This window comes from Hyperolius riggenbachi, chromosome 8 (assembly GCF_040937935.1).
Source record: "Hyperolius riggenbachi isolate aHypRig1 chromosome 8, aHypRig1.pri, whole genome shotgun sequence".
NCBI lineage: Eukaryota > Metazoa > Chordata > Amphibia > Anura > Hyperoliidae > Hyperolius > Hyperolius riggenbachi.
The window spans coordinates 68,244,594-68,271,761 of NC_090653.1; the positions used below are offsets into that span (position 1 = coordinate 68,244,594).

At 46.0% G+C, this 27,168-nt stretch overlaps 1 protein-coding gene across 1 annotated transcript; it reads left to right on the forward strand.

Moving 5' to 3' along the window:
* The first annotated feature begins 926 nt into the window (after window positions 1-926).
* LOC137528886 (involucrin-like) lies at window positions 927-26,122 on the forward strand. Its single transcript, XM_068250613.1, has 6 exons — window positions 927-3,840; window positions 7,698-7,772; window positions 9,932-10,028; window positions 20,985-21,080; window positions 23,238-23,376; window positions 25,391-26,122. The coding sequence occupies exons 1-6, from the start codon at window positions 1,053-1,055 to the stop codon at window positions 25,526-25,528; spliced, it is 3,333 nt and encodes a 1,110-aa protein (XP_068106714.1). The 5' UTR covers window positions 927-1,052; the 3' UTR covers window positions 25,529-26,122.
* The last annotated feature ends 1,046 nt before the right edge of the window (window positions 26,123-27,168 follow it).

Below are 27,168 nucleotides of genomic sequence, written 5' to 3' on the forward strand. Positions count from 1 at the left end.
GGTTCCAGGACACCACCCTGCCATCTGACTGCAGGAGCTCCTGTTCTCTGGCAAGGCCCTGGCTGAGCACTACCTGCACATCTACATGACGGCGGTGACTGACTGGGACCAGGAAGCCGGACAGTCTGCCAGGTTATCACTCTACTCAGCTTCATCCCATTGCTGCCTCTACACAGGCTCAGGTGGACAGCTGGAACAAGGAGTTCAATGTGGCCAAGTATGTGTGGCCCTGGCTTGTCAGTGGGCAAAGTATAACAGCATGTAGGTGGCCGAAGTAGGTGAGGCAGTCTGCCTAATTATTTGTGGGATTTTTTTTTAAGGAGGGCCCATAGATCACTTTTACTTGGTAGTTTTTGAAGTAGCTCGCAAGCTTGAAAAAGTGTGGACAACCCTGCTATACAGAATCCAGAAAATATTTTACTTTAAAAAAAAAAATAACTTGGCCTATATTTTTTCAAGGGTATCCAGCTTTCCACCTGATCAGCTGGGGTTTCTGTTGGTAAAGGATAGTGCCAAGGTGGTCAAACATGGGTCGTCACTTGATCTCGATTGAAAATTGAGAGTCAATTGAGTTCCAGCTAGGGGTGCACTGCTTGAAGCAGGATATGGCCAATATTCTATTTCCACTCTTACTTTTGGCTACTTAAATAAAATTGAAAGCCATGTGTGATCATGCTTTCTGTCCATAAACTGTACAAAATTGATCAGACGTATGCTGAAATTATAGTCCCATGTGTGGTCACATAGGTAAATTCATTATATATTTATACATTGGATGAAGATGTACATGTCTAATTTTTCTACCAAATGTAAATGATCTCACAGGTGTCTTGCTTAGTGACAGGCTCTCTTGAGCAGCAAGCCACGGCTACTAGCAAAGGATAATAGTCTGCTTTATGCTTATACTTGAAGGAAGATGACTCTGCCTCCAGCGATGACACTCCCTCATCTCCATGTTATTCACGATCCTTCACACCTCCTCACCTGCTCTCTGGAAGGGAGGGGCAGCAGCTTAAAAACACCTGGAAGACGTGAGAGAGCAGAACAGCAAGATGAGTGACGGTGCAGAGCAAAAGGAGGGAGCTGGGATCCCGGCTGGAGGAACTTCGGTGTGTCCCGAGAAGAAGCCTAAGTTAGAAGAAGTAGGTGGACAGAAGATGAATGTGGTGGGGACTGAGCTGGAAGGTTACACTGCCAAGGGTGGCAGCGGTGTCACAACTGAAAAGGAAACTATGCTGACCACACAGGAACATAAAACAATTACACAAGCAAACCAGGAGAAATATGACAACCCCCTACAAGGAGAAAGCAAGGCGATGAATAAGAAAGAAAATCTACAGCCAGGAGGAGTTCACAAAGTGACTACTAAAGATGAGAAAACCCACATTTCTCAGGAACAAACTGTTAAAACAGATACATCACATCAGCCAGAGGAAGTCAAAATAAAGACACAGGGAGCATCCCAAAATCAACAGACAACTAAGAAACATGAAGACACAACTAAGGAGAAAGCAAAACGCAAAGAAAAAACTGTGAAGAAAGAGAAAGACCACCAAGGAGAGACACACAAAAACACATGTCAGGAGCAAAATGCACACAAGGAGACAGCAGGGGCACTACTGAAAGAGTTATCTATAGAAAAAGAGAGTGGCAAGGACTCGGAGTCGGCTATGGAGAGAGACAAATATAAAGATAATTTTCTGGAAAAGGGAAAACATACAGAGATGTCTCCAGAGGTGGAGGTACCAAAAGAGACTTCTCCAGACCAGATGAAAGAAACTCTCCTGTCTTCAGAGCAAGTTAAACACAAAAATATACCTGAGGGAAAATGTAAGAAAAATGAGACATCTCAGGAACAACTTAGGCCCTCAGAGACATCTCAGGAACAAGTGAAACACTCAGAGACATCTAAGAAAAGAGTTACATTTTCAGAGCCAGCCCAAGAACAAGTGAAACATTCAGAGACATCTCAGGAACAGGCAAAACACCCAGAGCCAGCTCAGGAACAAGTGAAACACCCAGAGACATCTCAGGAACAAGTGAAACACCCAGAGACATCTCAGGAACAAGTGAAACACCCAGAGACATCTAAGAAAAATGTTACATTTTCAGAGCCAGCTCAGGAACAAGTGAAACATTCAGAGACATCACAGGAACAGGTAAAACATTCAGAGCCAGCTCAGGAACAAGTGAAACACCCAGAGACATCTCAGGAACAAGTGAAACACTCAGATACCTTTCAGGAACTAAAAGGCCAAGTGAAACACTCGGAGACATCCCAGGAACAGGCAAAACACTCAGAGCCAGCTCAGGAACAAGTGAAACACGCAGAGACAGCTCAAGAACAAGTGAAACACCCAGAGACAGCTCAGGAACAAGTGAAACACCCAGAGACATCTAAGAAAAATGTTACATTTTCAGAGCCAGCTCAAGAACAAGTGAAACACTCCGAGACATCCCAGGAACAGGCAAAACACTCAGAGCCAGCTCAGGAACAAGTGAAACAACCAGAGACCTCTCAGGAACAGGCAAAACACTCAGAGAAATCTCAGAAACAAGTGAAACACTCAAAGACATCCCAGGAACAAGCAAAACAACCAGAGACATCTCAGGAAAAGGCAAAACAGTCAGTGACAGCTCAGGAACAAGTAAAACACTCAGAAACTTCTCAAGAACAGGCAAAACACCCAGAGACATCTCAGGAACAAGCAAAACACCCAGAGGCATCTCAGGAACAGGCAAAACACTCAGAGACAGCCCAGGAACAAATTAAACACTCAGTGACATCTAAGGATGTAGGAAAGCAGTCAGAGTCATCTCAGGAACAGGTGAAACACTCAGGGACATCCAAGGAAAAGGAGATACAGTCCGAAACATCTCAACAACATCTGAAACACTCTGGGACAGCCAAAGAAAAAGTGAGAGAGGCAGATAAATCTCAGGAACAGGTGAAACACTCAGAGACATTTCAAGAACAGGAAAAACCCTCAGAGATACCTCACAAACAAGCAAAACAGCCAGAGACATTGCAGGAACAAGCAAAACAGTCAGGGATATCTCCAGAACAAGCAAAATGGTCAGAGACCTCTCAGGAACAAGCAAAACAGTCAGGGATATCTCCGGAACAAGCAAAACAGCCAGAGACATCTCAGGAACAAGCAAAACAACCAGACACAGTGCAGGAACAAGAAAAACAGCCAGAGACATCTCAGGCACAAGCAAAACAGCCAGAGACATCACAGGAACAAGCAAAACAGTCAGGGATATCTCCAGAACAAGCAAAACAGCCAGAGACATCTCAGGAACAAGCAAAACAGCCAGAGACATCACAGGAACAAGCAAAATACTCAGAAGTATCTCAGACACAGGCCAAATACTCAGACATATTGGAGAAACAGACTTCCATAGAACAAGAGAAGGCCAAACTGAATACTGATAACCAATGGAAGCCCTCACAGACATCTCAGGAACAACAGAGCCACAAAGACATCTCTGGAGATCAAGTGGACCTCAAAGAGGCATTAGAGAATCCCCGAAGGCACATAGGAATGCTCCAGAACAGAGCTAAGAGTCCTCAGGAACATGAAAAACACAAAGAAGCACCACAAGAGCAAGTACAGTGCCACCAGACAACTCATGTAGAACAGAAAGATGACCAGGCTGTGCAGCATGTACTACCAGAGGAAAAGGAGCCAGAGACAGCCGAGGGCTGGCGAGAATTGTGTGACAAGGAGTGGCGTCTCAAGGAAAGGGCTGTTTTAATGCCTGATATCAACTGGGAAGACACCTACAAGAAGAAGCCTTTTGGGAGGAATGTCCTGAAAAGTCCAAATCCAGAAGGTATGTTTTATGCAAATAGTGGGCTAGTTGCACTGACTGCCAGAGATAGTTAATGAAATGCAAATTATTCTGACTTGCATGTAAATTTAATGCAAATTGCATGTGGCCTGAAACTAGGTCATTGAGATGCAATTCTTGAAGATGTTGATTGGTTAGGCACCACCAGGGGAGGGTTCTGTGTAGAGTTAGGTTAAGCAGTATTATTGAATTATGTAATGATTTTTACAGTTAAAGCGGATCCGAGATGAAAAACTATAACAAGTAACTTGTCTACATATCTTACCTAAAGTTTACATGGTTTACACAGCAAAGCTAGCTGCAAACAGTTTTAATAGAATATGATTATTTATTCCTGTGATACAATGACAGCAGACATGTTGTTTGTAAACATTACACAGAGGCAGCCTTATCTGTATCTTGAGTCATCAGCCTAATCCTCCCCCCCTCCTCCCCTCTGCCTCTGAAATCAAAGGCTAGTAACACCTCCCCCTCCTCCTGCCCAGACTGACCTCCCATGAGCCCTTGCTACTGCCAAGGCTCTCTGAACCTGTGGGCGTGGCTTTTTTAGTTTATAGGGAATTAGAGTATTAAAACAAAAACAAAACAGTATTTGGCTTGAGGAATGCCCTATAAACAATAGGAAAGCAACACAATTATGCAATCACCTCGGATCCACTGTAATATCTTTTCGTTTTCATCTCCCTTCCCTGATAAAATGGTATTTATCGTTAACAAGTTTTGTTAACAATGTTTATCATTATTGAGATTTTGTCATCCACCGGCACTGCTTTGTTATCCATCGGCGCCCTTTTTTCATGCAGGTCTTAAAAAGCATTATGACAAATTATGAAAATATCACCCAGGAGAAAAAGTGAATTGCATATGGGCCAAAGTCTTATGCATTACGAGTAGAGCATAATGCATTGCATGTAATGTGTTTATGCTACTCTTAGGCCACATACACACATCAGACCATAGTCTTTTGAAAATGAAAGATCACAGACCAATTTTACCCCCTTCCATGTAGTATGAGAGCCATACCTACAGTCTATTCTATGGAGCTGAACTCCACATCAGATAAAAAATCTTTGCAAGATGCTGTACACAAAGATGCTGCACACATTCAAAAGATCAGTATCTGCAAAAGATCTGTTCCTGCCAAAGATCCTTTCCTGCAAATTGCATTCATAGTTTATGAGTTCTGCAGATCATCATCATACACACCTTGTTTAACTGACATTCATCTGCAGATCAGACAATCATCTGCAGATCTGAAAATCCATCCTGGTGGATCTGATCTGCAGATGAATGTCTGTTAAACAAGGTGTGTACTGTGTATGATGATCTGCAGATATCATAGACTATGAATGCATTTTGCAGGAACGGATCTTTTGCAGGAACAGATATTTTGCAGATACTGATCTGTTGAATGTGTACAGCATCTTTGTGTGCAGCATCTTGCAAAGATATCTGTCTGATGGGGAGTTCAGCTCAATAGAATAGACTGTGTAGGTATGGCTCTCATACTACCTGGAAGGGGGTAAAATTGGTCTGTGATCTTTCATTTTCCAAAGACTATGGGCTGATGTGTGTATGAGCCTTTAGTGCTGTAAGACTTTATGCATGTTATTCTGTTTACCACAGATTAGAGCATCTCCTGAGAGAAAAGTCAGGAGAGAAGTTTATTGAATCAGGTCAGTGTAGCTGTTGCATTCTGGGGTTGTCAGTAGCTGTACGTCAGTGGAACACAGAGATTTTTACTGTCAATATCTGGCCGATTTGATCATTCCTTTGAATGTGCTACAAATCGATGCACCAACATGCCAGTCTAATGAATCATATCAATCGATCGTACCAGCGGTAAGAATTTTGATCTATGGTCGGCGGTTCGAAAGAGGCGGCAGACCGACGGCCCATAGCATTGCATTGCATCAAACAAGGCAATGCTGCAGTTAGGTTACGTTCACAGTGGTGCTTTGCAACTCTGCTTGCTGCACTGCAATGCACTGCCTATGAGACGTTCACAGTGTGGCAGGTGCATTACGGTATACCGGCATATGTCATCTTAATGCACCGCATGCAGTGTGTTACTGCTAATTGTGCAGTACAGTACAGTGAAGCATACTTGTTATTGACTGTATGCCTCACTGTATGTGACACAACGTGTGGATAACATTTCCGATCCGTGATGTTGTATACCTGTTGTCACAGGGACGCAACACAATGCCCACTGTGAACCTGGCCTAAGATAGATTTTGAATAGATTTCACATACCTCCCAACTTTTTTAGATAAGAAAGAGGGACACTTAAGCCACACCCCTAACCACACCCCCTAGTCACACATATAAAGATTTCATAGGATTTTCATAGGAAAAATATGTTGTTTTATAATTCAAACTACATTGGTCCTTTCTATCCTGGTCCATTTATCTTCATATTAACATTTGGAAATAAGAAATGTATCAATTTAAAGGATGGGAATAAAGTTTAGAGAATAAGTTTAAAATTAAACACACTTTTCAGTAGAAAAATACTAATATTTACACACAGGGCCGGCCTTAGGTTTCACCGCGCCCTGAGCGTAACTAGATTTTGGTGCCCCCCCCCATTCACCCTCTTCGCACATGTGCACGCACGCACTCACACACGCCCATGTGCAAGATCCCCTTTAGTGTATATAGGCAGATCCCCCCCCATTGGTGTATATAGGCAGATTCCCCCCTTTAGTGTATATAGGCAGATCCCACCCCCCACCCCCTTTTTAGTGTATATAAACAGATCCCATCCCCCTTTTAGTTTTAGTGTATGGAGGCAGATCCCCCCTTTAATATATATAGGAAAATCCCCCTTTAGTGTATATAGGCAGATCCTCCTTTTTAGTGTATATAGTCAGATCCCCTTTTAGTGTTTATAAGCAGATCCCCCCCTTTAGTGTATGTAGGCAGAACCCCCTTTAGTGTATGTAGGCAGATCCCCCCTTTAGTGTATATAGGCAGATCCCCCACCCCCCTTAGTATATATAAACAGATCCCCTTTTATTGTATATATGTAGGCAGATAAATAGTGTATAGTATACAAGCAGATCCCCTTTAGCGTATATAGGCACCCCCCCTTTCTGCTTGAAGCTGGGGACAGAAGATGGCCAGGAGTAACTAGCAGGTCTCTCTCTGATTAGTGCGCAGCACAGACATCGCCTGTGAGCAAAAGGCACGCACGGCTCACACAGACTCAGCAAGAGGACTCAGCAGGTTTCTGGAGTCTTCGCCCCCATCACCTCCAGCGGCACCAGGGGGTGACAGACCCGCAGCCAGCAGGTCGAAATGCGGCCAGGGCCAGTTGAATGCACGTCGCGTGCGCACCCCCTAGAAACCGCGACGGTCGCTCAGGTGACAGGTCAAAGGTCGGCCATGTACATTAGTCCAGAAAGAAGGACAAATGAGGGAGAAAGAGGGACTAGGCTCCCAAAGAGGGGACTGTCGCTCTGAAAGATGGACAGTTGTGCGCTATGGATTTCATGCTGAAATTTGTTAAAAATGTAAGTGCCCTGTGTGGACAGATTACATCAGAAAGATCCTTCTCTGATGAGATTATGATCTAAGTGATCTATCTTTTGACTGGTGTATGGCCAGCTTTATTACTTGGCCATTTGTAAACACCAGCCTGCTGCTGCCCTGTGTCTGATGATGGGTTGAATCTAATATGCATTGAGTTTTTATTACTGATCATATCTAACTTTCCTCCTCTCTCCCTGCATGCCTTTCCTCCTTACTTTCTGTGTCTCTGTCAAGCTACATATTTTTCCATATATAACAGGCATGCCGTAACCTGTATTTTCAGCCATGTGTTGTTTTAATAGGTTTATCTACCACTCTGCGTCCTCCGCAAGAGCCAGTGGACCCGCCTCCTGAAAAGAAGCCCCTGGAGACGTTAGGTCAGTATTCCACTGTCGGGACTCTCCAAACAAATTCTTCCTTCTACCAAGTCTGTACCTGCATGAAAGGTTTGCTTTCTCTGTGATGACACGATCCACACCCTGAGAATCCCTGGGAAAATTCAAGCAGGGCAATTGTGCTTCTATCTGTGACTCCACTCTCTGGTTCCCGCCTATGACAATGCCCAAACTTGACAACAGAGGCTTCTATTGATCTTCCTTTAAGTGACTTAAGGAAGCACTCTGAAGCAACATTAACAAGCTTATGGTGCAAAGCCTGGTTCCAAGTGGATGTTTATTTGGGTTACAGCTTTGCTATATTTGTACGGTTTTGTTCACTCTGCAATTCTGCTCATGCTGTACAAAGTGCTCCATTATAGTTGGAGCACATTTGTGTCTGATTTTGCAGACGTATGCTGTGTTCTGCATTTGCGAATGTGTTTTCTGAATTTTATTTTTTTGCTTTTTTGGGGGGAGGGGGAATTGTGGCGCAATGTATTTAATTCTGAAAAGCATGCGTAAAAAAAGTAAACCGCTGTGGGATTTGAATTCGCAGCAAAAAACAAACGCAAATGAAGTGTGATTCCTGACCGGGCTGTTGACTACAGTGGCCAGTGCAGAAGTGACGCATGCAGCAAAACAGGCATGATTCTACTTCTACTATGCCCCCTGCCTAAAAGGGAAATTGAAATGAGAGGAATATGGAGGGTGCCATTCAGGGACGTAACTATAAATCATGGGGACCCTCAGCAAAACTTTGATATGGCCCCTCAATGTTCACACCACTTCCCTTGCCCACCCCTGGTGACCCTAACAGCCTGGGGGCTCAGCCTGCAAGGGTCATCGAGTGTGGACATCATCATCTTCACACAAGTGTAGCCACAAAACACCTGATCTGAAGGATGGACCCCTTTACTGGAGGGAGTGAAGTAGTTGGGGCCCCCTTACAGCTCTGGGCCTCTTGCAGGTGCAGGGGCTGCTCCCTTGTAGTAACGCTCCTGGTGTCAATTGTTGAGTATTGTAACTTAGAGTACTGTAACCCTCTATCATCAGCTAAATAATAGATAAATAAACATACATATACTCAAGTAAAAGCCTGATTTTTGGGCCAAAAAAAGTGACGCACAAGTGGGGTTCTCGGCTTATACTCGAGTCACTACTCTTTGAGTAGCCCCCACAGTGCCCACACTATATGCACTGTGGTGCATCATCTGGGGGAGACCACGCGCTTGACATTTCCATGGGAGGTCCCAGCTAAACTCATCTCGAGTTGTAGCCTTGGAAGGCATACAGGGTCAGTGTCTACTAACTGGTGAGAATCCTTGCATTCCTATATCGTGTTTTATGGGGCTCTGCATTCCTTGCTTTATCTTTATGCCAGCTTAAACTTTGCAACAGGAGTTCTTTGCATGTCCATCTGCATTGTAGGCCTATGTTCTGCCTTATTATTGCAATCCACTGAATATATGCTGCTTTTCTTATATATGGTTGTGGCCAGCCATGGCTGTGAGTGGTGTTGTGGCTTTTGCCCCACCTGGCTTATACGTGGGTTAATCATTTATTTCCAGGGGTTTTTTTAAGGTAAAAGTTGAGGGTCGGCTTATACTCGAGTATATACAGTAGTCTTCTCCTCCTTTGGTTTTACCTCTGGGTGGCCCTGCAGCCACTTTTTTATATTAATAGTTAAAGATATCCCTTTTCAGAGCCATTACTACAGAGGGGCTGTGGTGGACCCCAAACTACTTACCATTCCTTTCTCTAATACAGAGGTCCAGCCTCCAAATCAGGAGCTATTGTAGCCATGTTTATTATGGGTGGGGGTATCATGAAGGACACACTTATTATACAACCCTTCGCAGAAAAGCCGTAGGATGTAGGGTCACCTGGGTGAGTAGAGGGGAAAGGGGTGTGAGCTTTGGGGGGGGGGGGGGAGACGGAAGGGTCCATCCAAGTTTTGAAGGGGGCCCCATGATTTGTAGTCCCCATCAGTCATTGGGATAGGCTGGCCGATATCTATTTTCCATCTCTGAATACCGTTATGTTGTTTTACATTGAGTGAGATGATTGGTGCATACTACTGCAAATTATTGTCCACATTATTCATTCGTCCTCCAGATACTGATACTGATACTTCTCCCAATCTCTGTGTGTTGCTACAGGAGATTTCTCTGGCTGGCAGATAAGTGCTGAGGAGATCCCAGTGGACAGAAGTAACGTTCCACCAGGGGTGGTCGTGTGTTACCTTCCCGTCTACAGGTATGTATGGCTTTTATACCCAATATTACCTACCACACAAATTGGCCCTAGACTACGATACATACATTACACAATACATACATAGACATTGTATGCTTTGAGTCTGCCAGGAGAAAAGCGTGATATAAATGTTATTTGTCTTGTCTAATTTTTCTTTTGGATTGAGCATAAATGGTACATGCTAGGCTAGTTTCAGCTAATTTCAGCTAGTAGTGTTGGTGGTATATTGGATATGTTAGTTACTTACCATACACTGAGACCTGGGTCCAATCCCCAGCCACGGTATGTAAGCTGGCTTTTGAAGTACAGGAATTCCCTGGCAGATGAGACCCTCGTGGAATTAGAAGCCTTGAAACATGTCTTCTATCATTTTTCCAGCCAGTAGAAATGTTTGTAAATTTTGAAGTTCGCCTCCCCAATGAAGTGTATTGCGGTTCGCGAACTTTTTCGCAAACCGAACTTTCCGCGGAGGTTCGCGAACCGAAAATTGGAGGTTCGCAACATCACTACTGCAGAGTTGTGGTGAGGGACATGCTGGGAGCTTCAGGCTGGTGGAAGCCCCGGGTAAGTAGCACTTATTTTCTTATTTTTCTCCTGATAACTCCTTTAAATAAATTTGTAAACACAGCTAGCATAAGCATCAAAATCTGTCTGCTAGCAAGGCCTGCACAGCAGCTTTCAGCAGTGGTGCAGCTAAGGTTTTGGTGGACCCAAGCAGCCCATGACTTGAGGCCAAACCCCCCAACCCCCCTCCTCCAATAAGTAAGGCAACACCACCAAATAAAGCACGCTGTGGTGAAAAAGTGGGTGTGGCCAAGATGTGATGTGGGTGGAGCCAAACACAGGAAGTCCCCGGTTAACATATGCGATAGGGTACAGATGGTGACCTCAGTATAGGTAGCGAGCTATAGGTGCTGCAGTATGTAGGTAGCCAGGTACAAGTGGTGCCCCAGTATAGGTAGCAAGCTATAGGTGCTGCAGTATAGGTAGCCAGGTACATGTGGTGCCCTCAGTATAGGTAGTGAGCTATAGGTGCTGCATATACTGTAGGTAGCCAGGTACAGGTGGGGCCCTCAGTATAGGTGGTGAGCTATAGGTGCTGCATATAGGTAGCCAGGTACAGGTGGTGCCCTCAGTAGGTAGAGAGCTATAGGTGCTGCTGCAGACAGTATAGTACTAGTACCCAGATAAGGATGATGTCCCCCAGGCAGAGTGACTTACTTGTAACCTCATTCCACCGTGGACTCCTCTTGCCTGGCTCTCCTGCTCTCCACGCACTCTTCTCCTGTCGCCACTTTGCCGCATCCTATGCCATGGTTACTTCCAGCTGCACCTCTGACATCATTATAGGGTAACTATGGAAACAGGACGTCTGTGGCGGCGACAGAAGGAGAGCGAGTGGCTTGGGGACTGGAGGAGTTTGCGTAAGTTTCACTGGGGATCCCCAGGGCCGCAGAGAACAGGTCGGTGGCCCCCAGCAACAGAGCAAGGCCCACCGCCACAGTGAGGCCCAAAGCGGGGGCTTGCCTCGCTTGTATGCTGGCGGCACCCCTGGCTTTCAGACTAGGCGAAACAGGGACAGCAATATGCTGCCAATCTTGCATAGTAAATTTCCCTACAGGAGGGATTATGGTGATGACTCTTCATTGTGCTGCTAATCTTCAAAGACCAATCAGCAACCCAGAACGGTCTGTATTTGCTGAAATGTTATATAAAATAATATTAAGACTGGTGTCAGGCTTGGCTGTCTAGGCCTATATGAGCTACAGGACAGACTTGAAAGAATGAGGGCCCTTTTACACTTGCAGATAATTCCTGCATTGCGTTACCCTAAGGCAGGGGTCACACTTGTCGGCTTTCGTGCGCGTTTTTCTGCACAGAAAAACTGTTTTCAACTGAGAACTCATGTTAATCAATGAGCTAGGTCGCACTTGAATGCAGATTTCGCACGCAGAAAAAAAACTGACATCTTGCGCAATTTGTCAGTTTTCTCTATAAATTACATTAGCTGTTGTAAGGTAGAGGTCACATCAGGGCCGTTTCTACCCCCGTGCGGGGCGTGCCGCCGCCCGGGGCGCTGTTAGGAGGGGGGCGCTATAATGGAGGGGGGAGCCGGAGCCGCGGGGAGGGCAGCCCGACCTCTCCCTCCCTCTCCCGGGCGCCCTCCGTGCTCCCCCCTCCAGATGCAGAGCGAGCAGCCGGGAAGCGCTGTTTGCAACTCACCTGCATGGCTCCAAGCGCTGCTCTCTCGCCGCTGGTCTGTCTCTTCTCTCTGCATACTGCGGATACACGCGGCTTCCTGTTTAGCCGGAAGCCGCGTGTATCCGTAGTATGCAGAGAGAAGAGACAGACCAGCGGCGAGAGAGCAGCGCTTGGAGCCAGGCAGGTGAGTTGCAAACAGCGCTTCCCGGCTGCTCGCTCTGCATCTGAGGGGGGAGCACGGAGGGCGCCCGGGAGAGGGAGGGAGAGGTCGGGCTGCCCTCCCCGCGGCTCCGGCTCCCCCCTCCACTATAGGGGACAGCTAGCTATCTAACCTATACTGGGGGCACCTACCTAATCTAACCTACGCTGGGGGGCACCTACCTAATCTAACCTATACTGGGGGGCAGCTACCTATCTAACCTATACTGGGGGGCACCTACCTAATCTAACCTACGCTGGGGGGCACCTACCTAATCTAACATACACTGGGGGGCACCTACCTAATCTAACATACACTGGGGGGCACCTACCTAATCTAACCTATACTGGGGGGCACCTACCTAATCTAACCTACACTGGGGGGCAACTACCTAATCTAACCTACACTGGGGGGCACCTACCTAATCTAACCTACACTGGGGGGCACCTACCTAATCTAACCTACACTGGGGGGCAGCTACCTATCTAACCTTCACTGGGGGGCAGCTACCTATCTAACCTTCACTGGGGGGCAGCTACCTATCTAACCTACACTGGGGGGCAGCTACCTATCTAACCTACACTGGGGGGCAACTACCTATCTAATCTATACTGGGGGGGGGGCACCTACCTAATCTAACCTACGCTGGGGGGGCACCTACCTAATCTAACCTACGCTGGGGGGCAGCTACCTATCTAACCTACACTGGGAGGCAGCTACCTAATCTAACCTACACTGGGGGGCAGCTACCTATCTAACCTATACTGGGGGCACTTATTTAACCTGTATTGGGGGCACCTACCTAGCTAGCCTATACAGGTGGCCACTATACTGGCTACCTATATTGCAGGCACCTACCTAAATAACCTGTACTGGGGCACCTACCTATCTAACTTATACCGGGGGCGCCTGCCTATCTAACCTATACTGGGGGCAACTATACTGGCTACCTATACTGGAGGTACCTACCTGGCTAACCTATAGCGGGGGCAACTATACTGGCTCACCTATGCCTGACTACCTATACTGGGGTACCTATTCTTGGCTACCTATACTGGGGAGACCTATACTAAGTGCAACTAGACCTGGCTAACCTATACTGCGGGCACCCATACCTTGCTCGCGCGGGGGGGGGGGGGGGCGCAATTTTTACACCCTCGCCCTGGGTGCATTTTAGCCTAGAAACTGCACTGGGTCACATTTGTCTTTCAGTTTTCTGAAAAGTGTAGAAACTGAAAGACAAGTGTGACCCCTGCCTAATTTACCACAAAGAGACTTTCAAACTGATTGTGGTCTGTTGCGGTGCACCGGAAGCTGACGTAACGACAGCGGCGCGTTACTGCGAGCACTGCGAATAATGTGCGGTGCTTGAGGTAATGGAAGTCTATGGGCGACGTTTATAATGTAAACAATGCTATGGGGTGCGTTGCGGTGTGCATGCATGGACCAGACAGGAATCGCAATGATCTACTTCCTGCACAGCAGGGTACGCGTCACTGAACAGAGGAGGGAAGAGGGGGTTGGGGCGACGCTGTGCATACGACCCTGTTGACGCACTCTGACACCGAGTCATACGATTGTCATTTCTTGTGCTGAAATGCAGCAGGAGCATCGCATCCCAATGCAATGCAAAAAATGTGTAAAACTGGCCATAAGGATTTTTCAGTAGGTAAATGTACTTTCACACAATGGACGCTGTGTATCCTTAAAAATAGGATCACAGCACAACAGTGTCTGCAGGCAGTCTAATGCTGGGAATACACAATGCGTTTTTTCGGTTGATTTACCGTTCGATCGTGTTTCAATTTTATTTTCCGCTCGGTTTCCTGCTCGATTCTGTTAGCTTTTTTTTTTCCTATCAATTTCCAATCACTTCTATCAGAAATCGAGTAGTAAAGCGATTGAAAGCAAGATCGGACATGCCGGAAATTATCTATTGAACAGCCATCTGCCTAGAAAACGCATGGTGTATTCCCAGCATTATAGACTGGATATCAGTGACCGCGCTCGTCATCCTGTAGCACACTGCATGCTGCGAGTTATTCAGGCAGAAATCACCAGACCGCAAACGCAAAAGTGCCATTCAAATATAATTGCATGGTGTTGTGAAGCGTTTGTATTGTCTGTTGCGCTGCAATGCAATGGGCGTAGTGTGAAAGGACACCTTTACATGTTCTATTTTCTAGCTCTGAATCTATAGTTGGAGTTCATCCTTATGTGGGGAAGGGAAATATGAACCTGCTGATGAATCATTCATTAGGCTGCTGAGATATTGTAGCTGTTCAGTAGCCCGATTCCTCCGCAGTCACTTACAGAACCTGCAACTCACATCTAAAGTGTCTAATGCAGGTGATATGAAAGACTCCTTATTAACCACTTAACGACCAGCCCATTTTTCTATGATCTGTGCTGGGTGGCCTCTGCAGCCCCCAGCACAGATCAGGTGGCAGGCAGGGCGATCAGACTTCCCCCCTTTTTTTCCCACTAGGGGGATGTCCTGTTGGGGGGGTCTGATCGCCGCCGGCTATTTGTGACTAGCGGGGGGGTGCCTCAAAGCCCCCCTCCGCAGCGATATTCTCCCCTCCCTCTCCTTCCCTCCCTCTCCTTCCCAATATAGGCAGTACAGGAAAGCGATCTGTCCTGTACCGCCTCAGATAGGCTTCAGCCTATCAGATGGGGGCGATCCCCGGCCAATCGGAGGCCGGGGATCTCCGATCTTCTTTACAATAAAATGTAAACACCGGGCATTATGTCCCCGGGTGTTTACATTTAACCTGCGAGCCGCGATCGGAGGCTCGCAGGCTGTTCACGGAGCCCCCCTCCGTGAACTGACAGAAAACAGCCGCTCGAACGGCCGTTTCCATAGAAACACAGGTGCGACCAGCCGCCACCGATAGGCATTGGATGGTCGTTAAGTGGTTAAAGCACACCTGAAGGGAGACTGGCAATATTTACCAAATTTTTCGGAATCTAAGACATACTTTTTCTTCCTTGAAACAAGGGGGGTGGGAGGTGGTATCCCCTTCTTTCAAGAAAGAAAAAGCTTTATATTCCGAATATATGGTAAAAGAAGCAGTTACCCATCCTGTGATGATGTAATGAGGGGGAATTACGCAGGCTAAACTCTCTAAATACATTCAGGGTGCATTTCTCTCTGTTTTCCTTCTGTGCTGTGCAAGAGTTCAGTTCAAATTATCACTGCACTGACTCCTTGTGGTGTACTGCGGTACTGTAGTATGCTTTTTTTTTTTATACTCTGTATACTGTATATATCAGTTATATCTGTATTCTGCTTTGATCATTATAAGTGGTACTGTAGATCAATTGGCAGGCCCTTATAATCTTATATTATTGGTGCTCATTGACTTTTGAGCGTTTCATTACATAGGATATATTGTGGGTCTTTGTCTGGCTCAGGAGCTCTGGCCAATCATGGGGATTGTGAAGAATAACATGTGGGGTCACAGCAGGGGCGTAGCAATAGGGGTTGCAGAGGTAGCGACCGCCTCGGGGCCCTTGGGCCAGAGGGGCCCCAAAGGGCCCTCCCTCAACTACAGTATTAGCTCTCTATTGGTCCTGTGCTCATAATAATCACTTCTATAGATACTTTGAATAGTGGTAATCATTAACAAGCTATTCCCCATCCCCTTCTTGCACCTCTGACACTGTTGTTGCCATTGGCAGGTTTTGGTGCGCCGTATCAATTGTTACGTATTGAGTGCTTGGGGGCCCCATTGTAAAACTTGCATCGGGGCCTACAGCTCCTTAGCTACGCCACTGGGTCACAGCCTTTAAGTATGCCATGCACGCTAATAGTCCATCTCAGCATTGTGGTGGCCTCCAAAGTGTGTTCAATCAGTTCACTGGTCTTTTAACATTGTTTCATTTTTGTACAGTTCCTGCAATTATTATTATTTGCTATTTACATAGTGCCGACATCTTCCACAGCACTGTACAGAGTATATTGTCTTGTCACTAACTCTCCCTCAGAGGGGCTCACAAGCTAACCCCTACCATAGTCATATGTCTATGTATGTATCGTGCAGTGTATGTATCATAGTCTAGGGCCAATTTTTAGAGCGAAGCCAATGAACTTCTCTCCAGGCGCATCGCTAGCGTCACATATCGGTGGCACGTGCCACGGATATGGCTTTGGGGTGCCCCTAATTACTGCTCTGAGGTGCCCAACGGGAGTGCCACGAATGTTTTTACTTTGAGCGGCCGCCGTTTACACAATACAGCGGCCGCCATGTTGTGGGCGGTGCTCGCCGCTCAGAAGCACTGCTGGTCCCCTTGTTCATCCGCCCCCTGCCCAATCAGGAGCACCAGGCAGGGGGCTGGAGAGAGCATGAGTAGCTCCACCCCCTGCACGTGTAGTGGAGACACGTCAGAGCCAGTTTTAAATTGCCCGCCCGGTGCCCGCTGACCCTCTCTGTTCCTCCGCATGCCACCGAGAGGGACTGAGAAGAAGCCTCTGCTGCAGAGCCAAGTAAGGGGGAGAACTGTCAGAGCCAGCCTGGAGGTCGGACTCCGGACACAGGCAGGATGCAGCCACGGCAGCTAGTTAACCCCATGCGTGGCAGACTGCAGACTCCAGACCAGGGAGGAGGTAGTAATGTACTGTTTACTCTGCCAGGCTTGTTCTCTGTGTGTGTGTGTGTGTGTCTGTGTGTGTGTGTGTGTGTCTGTGTGGAGTGTGTCTGTGTGTGTGGAGTGTGTCTGTGTGTGTGTGTGTGTGTGTGTGGAGTGAGTCTCTGTGTTTGGAGTGTGTGTGTGTGTGTGTGTGTGTGTGTGTGTGTGTGTGTGTGTATATAGTGTGTGTGTGTGTGTGTGTGTGTGTGTGTGTGTGTGTGTGTGTGTGTGTGTGTGTGTGTGTGTGTGTGTGTGTGTGTGTGTATAGTGTGTCTGTCTTTCTGTCAGTGCCCCAGCCTCTGTGCCCCATTGTGTATGTATATATGTATGTACTGTGTGTGTGTGTGTGTGTGTGTGTGTGTGTGTATAGTGTGTCTGTCTTTCTGTCAGTGCCCCAGCCTCTGTGCCCCATTGTGTATGTATGTATGTATGTACCGTGCGTGCGTGCGTGCGTGCTTCATCCTCTATTCCTTATTGTGTGTGTCTGTGCCTGAGCCCCATCCTCCATGTCCCATTACAGTCTAGGCTGTTACTATGTGCCTGTACTGATAGCTGCAGTGTGTGCTGATCTCTGCTACCTCCAGTATGTACAGTACAAGCCGTTACTCTGTACCTGTACTGATAGTAAACTAGCTGCAGTGTGTGCTGATCTCTGCTACCTCCAATATGTACAGTATAAGCCGTTACTCTGTACCTGTACTGATAGTAAACTAGCTGCAGTGTGTGCTGATCTCTGTTACCTCCAGAATGTACAGTATAAGCTGTTACTCTGTGCCTGTACTGATACTAAACTAGCTGCAGTGTGTGCTGATCTCTGTTACCTCCAGTATGTACAGTATAAGCCGACCGTTACTCTGTACCTGTACTGAGAGTAAATTAGCTGCAGTGTGTGCTGATCTCTGTTACCTCCAGTGTGTACAGTATAAACCGTTACTCTGTACCTGTACTAATAGTAAACTAGCTGCAGTGTGTGTTGATCTCTGCTACCTCCAGTTTGTACAGTATAAGCTGTTACTCTGTGCCTGTACTGATAGTAAACTAGCTGCAGTGTGTGCTGATCTCTGCTACCTCCAGTATGTACAGTATAAGCCGTTACTCTGTACCTGTACTGATAGTAAATTAGCTGCAGTGTGTGCTGATCTCTGTTACCTCCAGTGTGTACAGTATAAGCCGTTACTCTGTACCTGCACTGATAGTAAATTAGCTGCGGTGTGTGCTGATCTCTGCTACCTCCAGTATGTACAGTATAAGCTGTTACTCTGTGCCTGTACTGATACTAAACTAGCTGCAGTGTGTGCTGATCTGTTACCTCCAGTATGTACAGTATAAGCTGTTACTCTGCCTGTACTGATAGTAAACTAGCTGCAGCTGCAGTGTGTGCTGATCTCTGCTGCCTCCAGTATGTACAGTATAAGCTGTTACTCTGTGCCTGTACTAATACTAAACTAGCTGCAGTGCGTGCTGATCTCTGCTACCTCTCCAGTATGTACAGTATAAGCTGTTACTCTGTGCCTGTACTGATACTAAACTAGCTGCAGTGTGTGCTGATCTCTGTTACCTCCAGTATGTACAGTATAAGCTGTTACTCTGTACCTGTACTGATAGTAAACTAGCTGCAGTGTGTGCTGATCTCTGCTACCTCCAGTATAAGCTGTTACTCTGTTCCTGTACTGATAGTAAACTAGCTGCAGTGTGTGCTGATCTCTGCTGCCTCCAGTATGTACAGTATAAGCTGTTACTGTGTCCCTGTATTGATAGTAAGCTAGCTGCAGTATGTGCTAATCTTTGCTACCTCCAGTATGTACTGTTTAAGCTGTTACTCTGTTCCTGTACTGGTAGTAAACTAGCTGCAGTGTGTGCTGATCTCTGCTGCCTCCAGTATGTACAGTATAAGCTGTTACTGTGTCCCTGTATTGATAGTAAACTAGCTGCAAAGTCTGCTGATCTCTGCCAGCTCCAGTATGTACAGTATAAGCTGTTACTCTGTGCCTGTACTGATAGTAAACTAGCTGCAGTGTGTGCTGATCTTTGCTACCTCCAGTATGTGCTGTTTAAGCTGTTACTCTGTGCCTGTACTGATAGTAAACTAGCCGCAGTGTGCTTATCCCTGCTACTTTCAGTATGTACAGTATTAGCTGTAAAGCCTGGTACACACATACAATTTTGATTAGCCAATTTTAGCTCTGTTCATCAAATTCATTGTCTGTTGGCCCACTTACTGCATCGGGGTGGAAAAATTGGTCATTGATTGACCATTCAAAATTGTATGTGCGTATACATCTTTGATCTATGCCTATACTGATTGTCAATTATTTAAATTAAGGACATGGGGCTCCATCCAATATTTTGATGGGCAGGCCCGTTATCTGTAGCTTACACCGCTGCTAAGTTCATGTAAATTTGGCCCCACCCATGGCCACACCCAATCACTGTATAACCACGCCCATTTTTGCCGCGGCGTGCTACGAGCCCCGCATACCCCCCTCACCTTGTGCCCACAGGTGCCCCTGATCTCCAGGGACCCTAGGAACGCCCCTGCTTCTCTCTATGGTTTTGGGATGTGGGAGCAAGCCAAGTGCCCAGAGGAAACCCACGAAGACACGGGGAAACATACAAACTCAGTGCTGATAGTGCTCTGGCTGGGATATGAACCGGGGACCCAGTGCTGCAAAGGGAGAGTGCTATCCACTACACCACCGTGCTGCCTTATATGTCCCCCTTCTTCCATTACCATTTCCCACCTAGTAATGCTCCTTATTATACTGTTTCCTTCCCTCATTGTGGCCAAATGATGGTGATCCTTTCCTTTCATAGTGGCCCAATTAGCGGTCCCCTCCTTTAGTGCCTACGTTTAGTGCTCCCTTCTATGTTCTTGTACTCCGCAATTGGTGCTCTTCTCATTTTATTGCCCCCTCCTTATAGCCCACTTTATTGTCCCCAATCATTTGTTCCCCTCATAGAGTCCTCCTATTGGTCTCCCTCCTGCTGCCATTTTATAGTCACTAAGCACTATCAGTATCTGACCTGGATCCAGACTCCTGATGCTCCCACCCCGTCCCTCAAAGCTGGAGAAGGAGGATGTTCACTATTCACAGAGATCAATTCACAAAGTTTTATTACTTCATGAAAAATGTAAAAGAAAAATAATGAAAACACAGAATAAGATTACTTAAAGGGAACCTGAAGCGAGTAAAATTATTTAAAATAAACACATAACATAGCTGCAAATGAATATTACATACTTGCCTCGCCGTCAGTTCCTCTCAGAAGCTCACCATTTTCTTCTTACAGTGATCCCTTCCAGTTCTGACAAGATTTTGTCAGAACTGAAATATACCAGTTGCTGTCAGTTATATATTAGCAGCTGTCAGTTATAACTGAATGTCCAAGGTAATGTCCATGTTTCCCTATGGCTCAAGTGGGTGATATTACAGTTTAACAGTGTGCTGACCAGGAAGCTATTATGGGATAATGGCCATTTTTAACATGGAGGATGGAGAATTCCATTGATCACAGTTAACAAATGGGGTGCAGGAGAGGAGAAAGAGATTGAGGAGTAGACTACACAGGAGGTAAGTATGACCTTTGTATGGTTATTTTGACTTTTTATTTTCAGTTCAGGTTCTCTTTAAAAGCCCACAAAGTCCCACCAATATGGGGCACTATTTAAGTTGTTGGTAATAAGCCCTATCACAGGAACCTACTGGTGCCCAGGGGTCCACTGAGCCCACAAGGTGGAATAACCCAATTCAAAGGTGCACTATGGAGATACAAAGTGGAATAATGTTCCAAAAGAATAGGTATAGATTTCCTGTCCATCTGTGTAGGTTATGTATACTTCTTTGTATTAGAAAAAGTTGCATAATGTCTGATAACTCACCCGGTGTTGCTCTCATTACATTACATGTCCCTGTTGTTTGCAGTTGGTGTGTGAAGGAGCAGCTGGTGGATCTGATAGCTGAAGGTTTCTGGCCAGAACTTCTGGACTCCTACCAGCCTGATGTCTATGTCCTGGACTGGTCAGTATATTAGTCTGATAGGATTGCCAGGGGGATTGGATTAATTATTACCGTATACAGATATTGCTGACTATTAAAGTATTCACAATCTGCTCATGTATCATTTTCAAGTAAAATCATACATTTACATTTTCAGGCATTTCTTTTTCATCATGGTTGTTGTAGGCAGCCAATGACAGCTTTTTCTGTTACCTGGGATACATGTTTAATTCATATCAGTTTGATATTAACCTGATGCGCTGAAGTGACTTTGCATTGGGAACTAAGTAAATGTGACATTAGTAGTTTATACAATTTCTAATATTTTTTTCTTCAAATATTTTATCTGTAGAAGTTTTTTTCTTAATAATCCTGGAGGCCCGTTTTACACTGGCGCATTGGGTTACCCTGTTTTGCTGCCGGGTAACGCCACGCCGATGAAAGGCTATGGGGCATTTAACACCAGTGCGGGGTGATGCGATGCGCCGGAAGTCTCCAATTTCACACGCGGGGGACGTAGGAGCCAAGGTACCCAAGGGGTTAAAAAACACAGCCTGTGTATTCTGGGATGCCTTGTTTGCTCTGCTCTCTCTGCTGCTGTCTGGGAGGTCTTCCTCCATTAACTTAGCTGTTATCCGCATGATTATCGCGTTATCTAAACAGCCGGTATTCTCCATTCCCATTCCGCTTGCTCTAATCTTTATGAATTGACATGTAGTGACGTGTTGAGATAATCACCGCACAAGGCAGTAATTTCCCGCACTGCTCAGGAATTGTAGCTTTTCATGCGGAAACAGCTTTTATGAATGGATACTTTGCTAAATGGTCGGTAAAGTCAGCTGTTTTGAGCATTACCGCATGCGGGAATGCTTTATGAATAGAGGCCTATGATGGGCATAGTCTTCTCAGTCGCCTCAGAAAAGGCCACAGCTAGTAACAGTCTCCATGGGTCCAGAGCAAAGGTGCCATGTGTACTTCTGCTGCAGAGCAAGATCAAGCAGCACATGCATGCAAGCAGTCAGCCCCAGTATGACTCTATGGGGCGTTCCCTTCTACCTCACACTATGACTCCGTGTCAGAAACAGATGGAGTATGGATGCGGTGGTTCGGATGCTTTGAGGCTCAAGCGATGTTTAGTAATGTAGCCTACTGATGTACAGGAAGTATGTGTGTCATACCCCTCTGCATGTCAACCTTTCCCATTCAGAGGAGGATCATCCACAATGCTGGCAACCTAGGCAGGTGCTTGGGGCCAAGTGCATGTCAAGGGGCCCACCTGCCACCTTCACTGACCCCTCTCAACCCTAGATTACCAAAAGGACAAAGGGGGGGGGGGGGGGGCACAGCTGCTACCTTGCCTTGCCATTTTATCTTAATCCATCTGTTCCCATTGCATGGTTTGAGTGGAATTATTTTTCTTACAGCAAACCTGTGATTTACCGTAGTTTAATAAATAAAAGTTAGATACTCCTCAACATACTTCCCTGTTCTTCTGAACCGTTCCATCGTTGGGTCGCCTGAAGCACGGCCACACTGTCCCTGCACATTAGCACGGACCTGCTCTGGCTTTTGCGGAAAAAGCATAGCCCATTCGGGACCATGCTACTCTGTAGGCACCAGCCGTTGACAATGGCTTGTAGACAGTTCTCCAGCGGGAACAGCGATGGAACGGGTCAGAGAAGGAGGACGAGGAAGCCTGTGGATTATCCAGAGGCTTCCCTCTACCAAGATTGGGGCACTTTTTTTTCAATACGAGTATCCTTTAAAAGATGCCACTTGCCTGTCGGTCATAATGATCCTTCATGGATCCCAATTTCTTCACTGGCATCTGAGCCACACACTTGAGACAAGCATGTAGCCCACAGAGTCAGACTTGAAACAGAAGACCTCATCTGCTCACTTGTTCTGGGTTTGGAGGTACTCAGAAAGTATTAGAGGCAGAGGTGAGGGGGTCGGTGGGATTTCACATAGCTAAACAGCTTAGGCTACATGTCACTGGGAGGGTGGCTCTACATACCAAAACACCACAATAAATAGAAAGTGCTTTTAAAGCTGAAATCAGGAAAATTATTGGAAAATGAATAATGTACTGCATTCTACTATATGTCACTACAGTGCTTCTTTATCGCTTCTTGCTTATGACACCTTCTTCTCGCATTTCCCATGTTCCCTTTTCAGGTATGAGGACAGTAAGCTCCATAAACAGGTTTACGAGTTGCACGTCAAGCTCCTAGCAGAGGACAAGAAGACTGTGCTGTCCCAGCTGGACCTGACTCCAGAGAATGACATGAGTGGGGAGCCTAACGGATGGAACATGGTGAGACAGTGACAAGGCCAGGAGCACTGGGTCACATTATTTTACCAAGTGAAGTGTGGTCCAGTGTTAGCCGAGGAGCAGAAATGCAGACATCAAACCAACAAACGTTGATTCCGGTGATACCTTTAATGACTAACTGTACATGGTTTATTGCAAGCTTTCCAAACGTTACGTTTCTTCTCGCCAGAGTTCACTGAGGAAGTCTTTTTACATTTCAAAGGAGGCACAACTGTGTCACATCATTGAGCCTACAGAATCATGTATAAGTCTCTGTATGTGATTCAAAACCTCTTATTGTACGGTTCTGATACAGTATACAGTTCTGTAAATGCCTGAAGAAGAAACTTAACGTTTCGAAAGCTTGCAATAAACCATGTACAGGTAGTCATTAAAGGTATTACCGGAATCAACTTTTGTTTGATGTCTGCATTACTTGACCAGTTATTGCTATGTCTCACCACTGCGGGGCAACAAAGCTCAGAAAAGTAACCAACAGCAACCAAACAGATTTCCTTTTACTAAACTCAGATTACTGAAGTGAATTGTGATTGCTTGCTAATGGTTAATACATTTAGCATTTGCTGTCAATGAATAAACCCTACTTCCAAGATTGTGAATTTTCTTTCTGCATATAGGTTAGAGGGGATAGATGCCAAACCCCAGCAGTTTCTGTATTTGCATAGGAGAGTCAAGCAGCAGCAGCCGACGACGACAGCCAGGTCCTGTCAAGGCGTGTTTGTGACTTGCCATCCTAGTCTAACCAGTGAGAATTCCAAGGTGGTGTGGTGTGAAATTTATGCAACTTCATAATATTTTGCAACCGGTTGCAATAATTTATACTTATAGCTATCAGAAAGTGCAACCTAACAATTTATTTCAATGTATTTGTATCAGAAAATGCAACCCAACCTAACCCTACTCTCACACAGAACCCTCCTCCACTGTGCAACTGATAACACCCCCCCCCCCCCCCCCCCCCGGGTGGGCAACTAATAACCCCCCTGGAGGGAACTAAACGAAACTAAACTACAGTTGAAAATAATGACAGCAGGGAAATGTGAAAGAAGGGACGCATGCACAGATAAGCACAGTACATTCAAGTTGCAAAATATTATAGGTTGCAATATTTTTCATTACACTGGCTGTACGTACCAATAGAGAAGTTGACAGCAGACTTACCTGGGAGCCAAAATAAACATGTATGTGGTGCAGTGCACAAGGAAACGCTGTACAGTCTAAGCCAGGGGTGTAAAACTCAAATACAAAGTTGGTTGAAATTGAATATTCGGACCAAGTCGCAGGCCAACCTCATGTCTAGTGGCCATAAAGTGCCCTGGTATTTAAAGCCCCTCTTCTCCCCCTATACAGTTCCCTGGTATCTAATGCCTCATCCCTCCCCTATACAGTTCCCTGATGTCTAGTAGCCCTCCTTACTCCCCTATACAGTTCCCTGGTGTCTAATGCCTCCTCCCTCCCCTATGCGATTCCCTAATGTCTAGTGACCTCCTTACTCCTCTATACAGTTCCCTGGTGTCTAATGCATAATCAATCCCCTTGAGCGTTCACTAGTATCTTGTGATCCTCCCTCCCCTATACATTTCCCTAGTGTCTAGTGATCCTCCTTACCCTGTACTGTTCCCTGGTGTCTACTGCTCCCCCCTCACTCATATGGCTTCCTTGGTGATCTAGAACTTCACCCCAATATGCAGTAACTTCCCCGGTGACCTAGAGTGGGCCAAACATGATGCAAAGTGGGAAAACCACTTGTAGACCAAATTTAATGATGCTGCGGGCCAGAGTTTGACATTTGTGGTCTAAACTGACCTGCAGAAACCATCTGCCATTGCACCCTAGATTAAAAGATAAGAACAAAATGGTCAGCGGTTCATCCAATCAGCAAGTAGCAGAAGAAGTCACAAGGGTTGGAGTTGTTTCCCAAGGTGGCAGCCGCCTCTTGTAATATGTAGGAATTCTTCCGCTCCACACTCTGACTATTGTTTCTTTATGTTTTTAGGTATCTCAGATTATTAAGTCCTATGGACCCGGTCTTCGCTATATTCACTTCCTACATAAGAGTAAAGACTTGTCAGTGCTAGGATACCACCGCACGCGGGTTGCAGACAGCACTTTATTCCTCCAGCTGCGAGGTTGACGAGTCATGGATGTTCGGAAGCAATATGGAAACCTCAGGAGAGCCAAGTGACCGACTTATCTTATGTTTAGTGACACCAACAAGATTCTGCGACACATCTGTGATAAATACGGTAACAGTGGAGACGTGTGGAGTGCCACAACCACTTCCTGTAGTGATGACTGTGATCCAACCAACCAGAGAATTCACATTGGCTCATCTGTCTTACCATTTTCCTGTTTAGTATATCTCTTGCAGATGCTGCTGCTGAGGTGTATGTTGGAGTACTTGCTTAAACACCTGTTGTGACCATTACAAGAGAATTGTATTGGCCTTGCTGCATTTTGCATCCTTTGTAACCTCATACGGATCCACCTTTTTATCCCCTAAGAGATATGAGCAGCTGATGGCATAATCCACCTGCCATATAGCCAGTTCTGGGGGAGTGGAGTCACTAACCTGTACTTGAAAGTTTAGCCCTAGAAACTATGTATGGTGCTTAGCTTTTTAATACCGTGATAGTTGTTTTTTTCTGTACTCATAATGTTTAAGTCATTTTCTTTGTGTTTGCACCGTGCAGCCTTTATGCACGGCCCTGAAATTAAAAAAAAATGTGCAAATACAGATAAAGTATGGAAGTTGGTTTTTTTTTTAAACAAACAAAAAATGTTTTTGTTTTTTTTAACAAGCATAGAGTCTATATGATACCTCAGCAGTGTAACTCTTGTGTACTATAATAAAAATGGGCCGCAACCCAGAGGGCCCTTTTACACTGAGGCAGTGCAGTAAATTTACCGCACCACACCGCAGCCTAATACTAATCTATGGGGAAGTTCACACTCCCCACCTTATGGTGCCCTGCCCCGGAAGTGCCCCAACGCGCTTCAATACCTACGTTAGTGTGCAGGTCCTGCTGCGTCCTGCGATGATCTGCGTCGGGCCTGGAAGTCATTAAAGTCTATGGTAATGCACCCGCCGCAGTTATTTGGATCGCGCGTGCGCGGAAGCGTATTTTAGAAATAAGGTTCCCGCGCACGTCATCGGATTGCCGAACAGGAAGTGAGCATCACTTCCTGTTCGGCAGGATGCCAGGTGGGGATTATCGTGTACTAATGCAATAATCTCTGAACTGAAGGCCTGTTTTTGGTAGTGCGGTGCGGCTACCACTACCGCCAATCTACAGTGTGAAGCCGGCCTCAACCCCACTGTGCACAAAAAAAAAAAAAAATTAAAATATATGTAGCTCACACTATCACCTTGCAGCACCGGGGTTGGAATCTCGGCCAGGGCAGAGTTTGTATATTATACGGATATCTGAATGAGGTTTTTTTACCCCAGTTTTTCCCCACTTTGTAAAACTTTTATGGTGGTTGGTTCCCCCTTTCACCCCCCCCCCCCCCAAAATAGCAAAAAAAAAAAACCCCTGGGCCTTAGATAAATTAGGGACATTAGAGTATGTCTGAGGGGTAGGGACTCGAAATTGTGCGATTCTTTGAGGGCCAGTTAGTGGCATGACTTCTTTAACCCCTTCAGGACTGGCTGCCTACCCCCCTTAAGGACCAGGAATTTTTTTTTTTGGGGGGGGGGGGGGGGGGTCAGGCAGCCGGATCCCTACTGTGGGCACGTAGGTATGGTTCCCCCCTGTGTGGCCAGGTGGCCCC

Coding starts and splice junctions, on each gene's coding strand:
- LOC137528886 (XM_068250613.1), top strand. CDS start 1,053: ATGAGTGACGGTGCAGAGCAAAAGGAGGGAGCTGGGATCCCGGCTGGA. Junction 7,773..9,931: donor GAAGCCCCTGGAGACGTTAG/GTCAGTATTCCA, acceptor GTGTTGCTACAG/GAGATTTCTCTGGCTGGCAG. Junction 21,081..23,237: donor GATGTCTATGTCCTGGACTG/GTCAGTATATTA, acceptor TTCCCTTTTCAG/GTATGAGGACAGTAAGCTCC.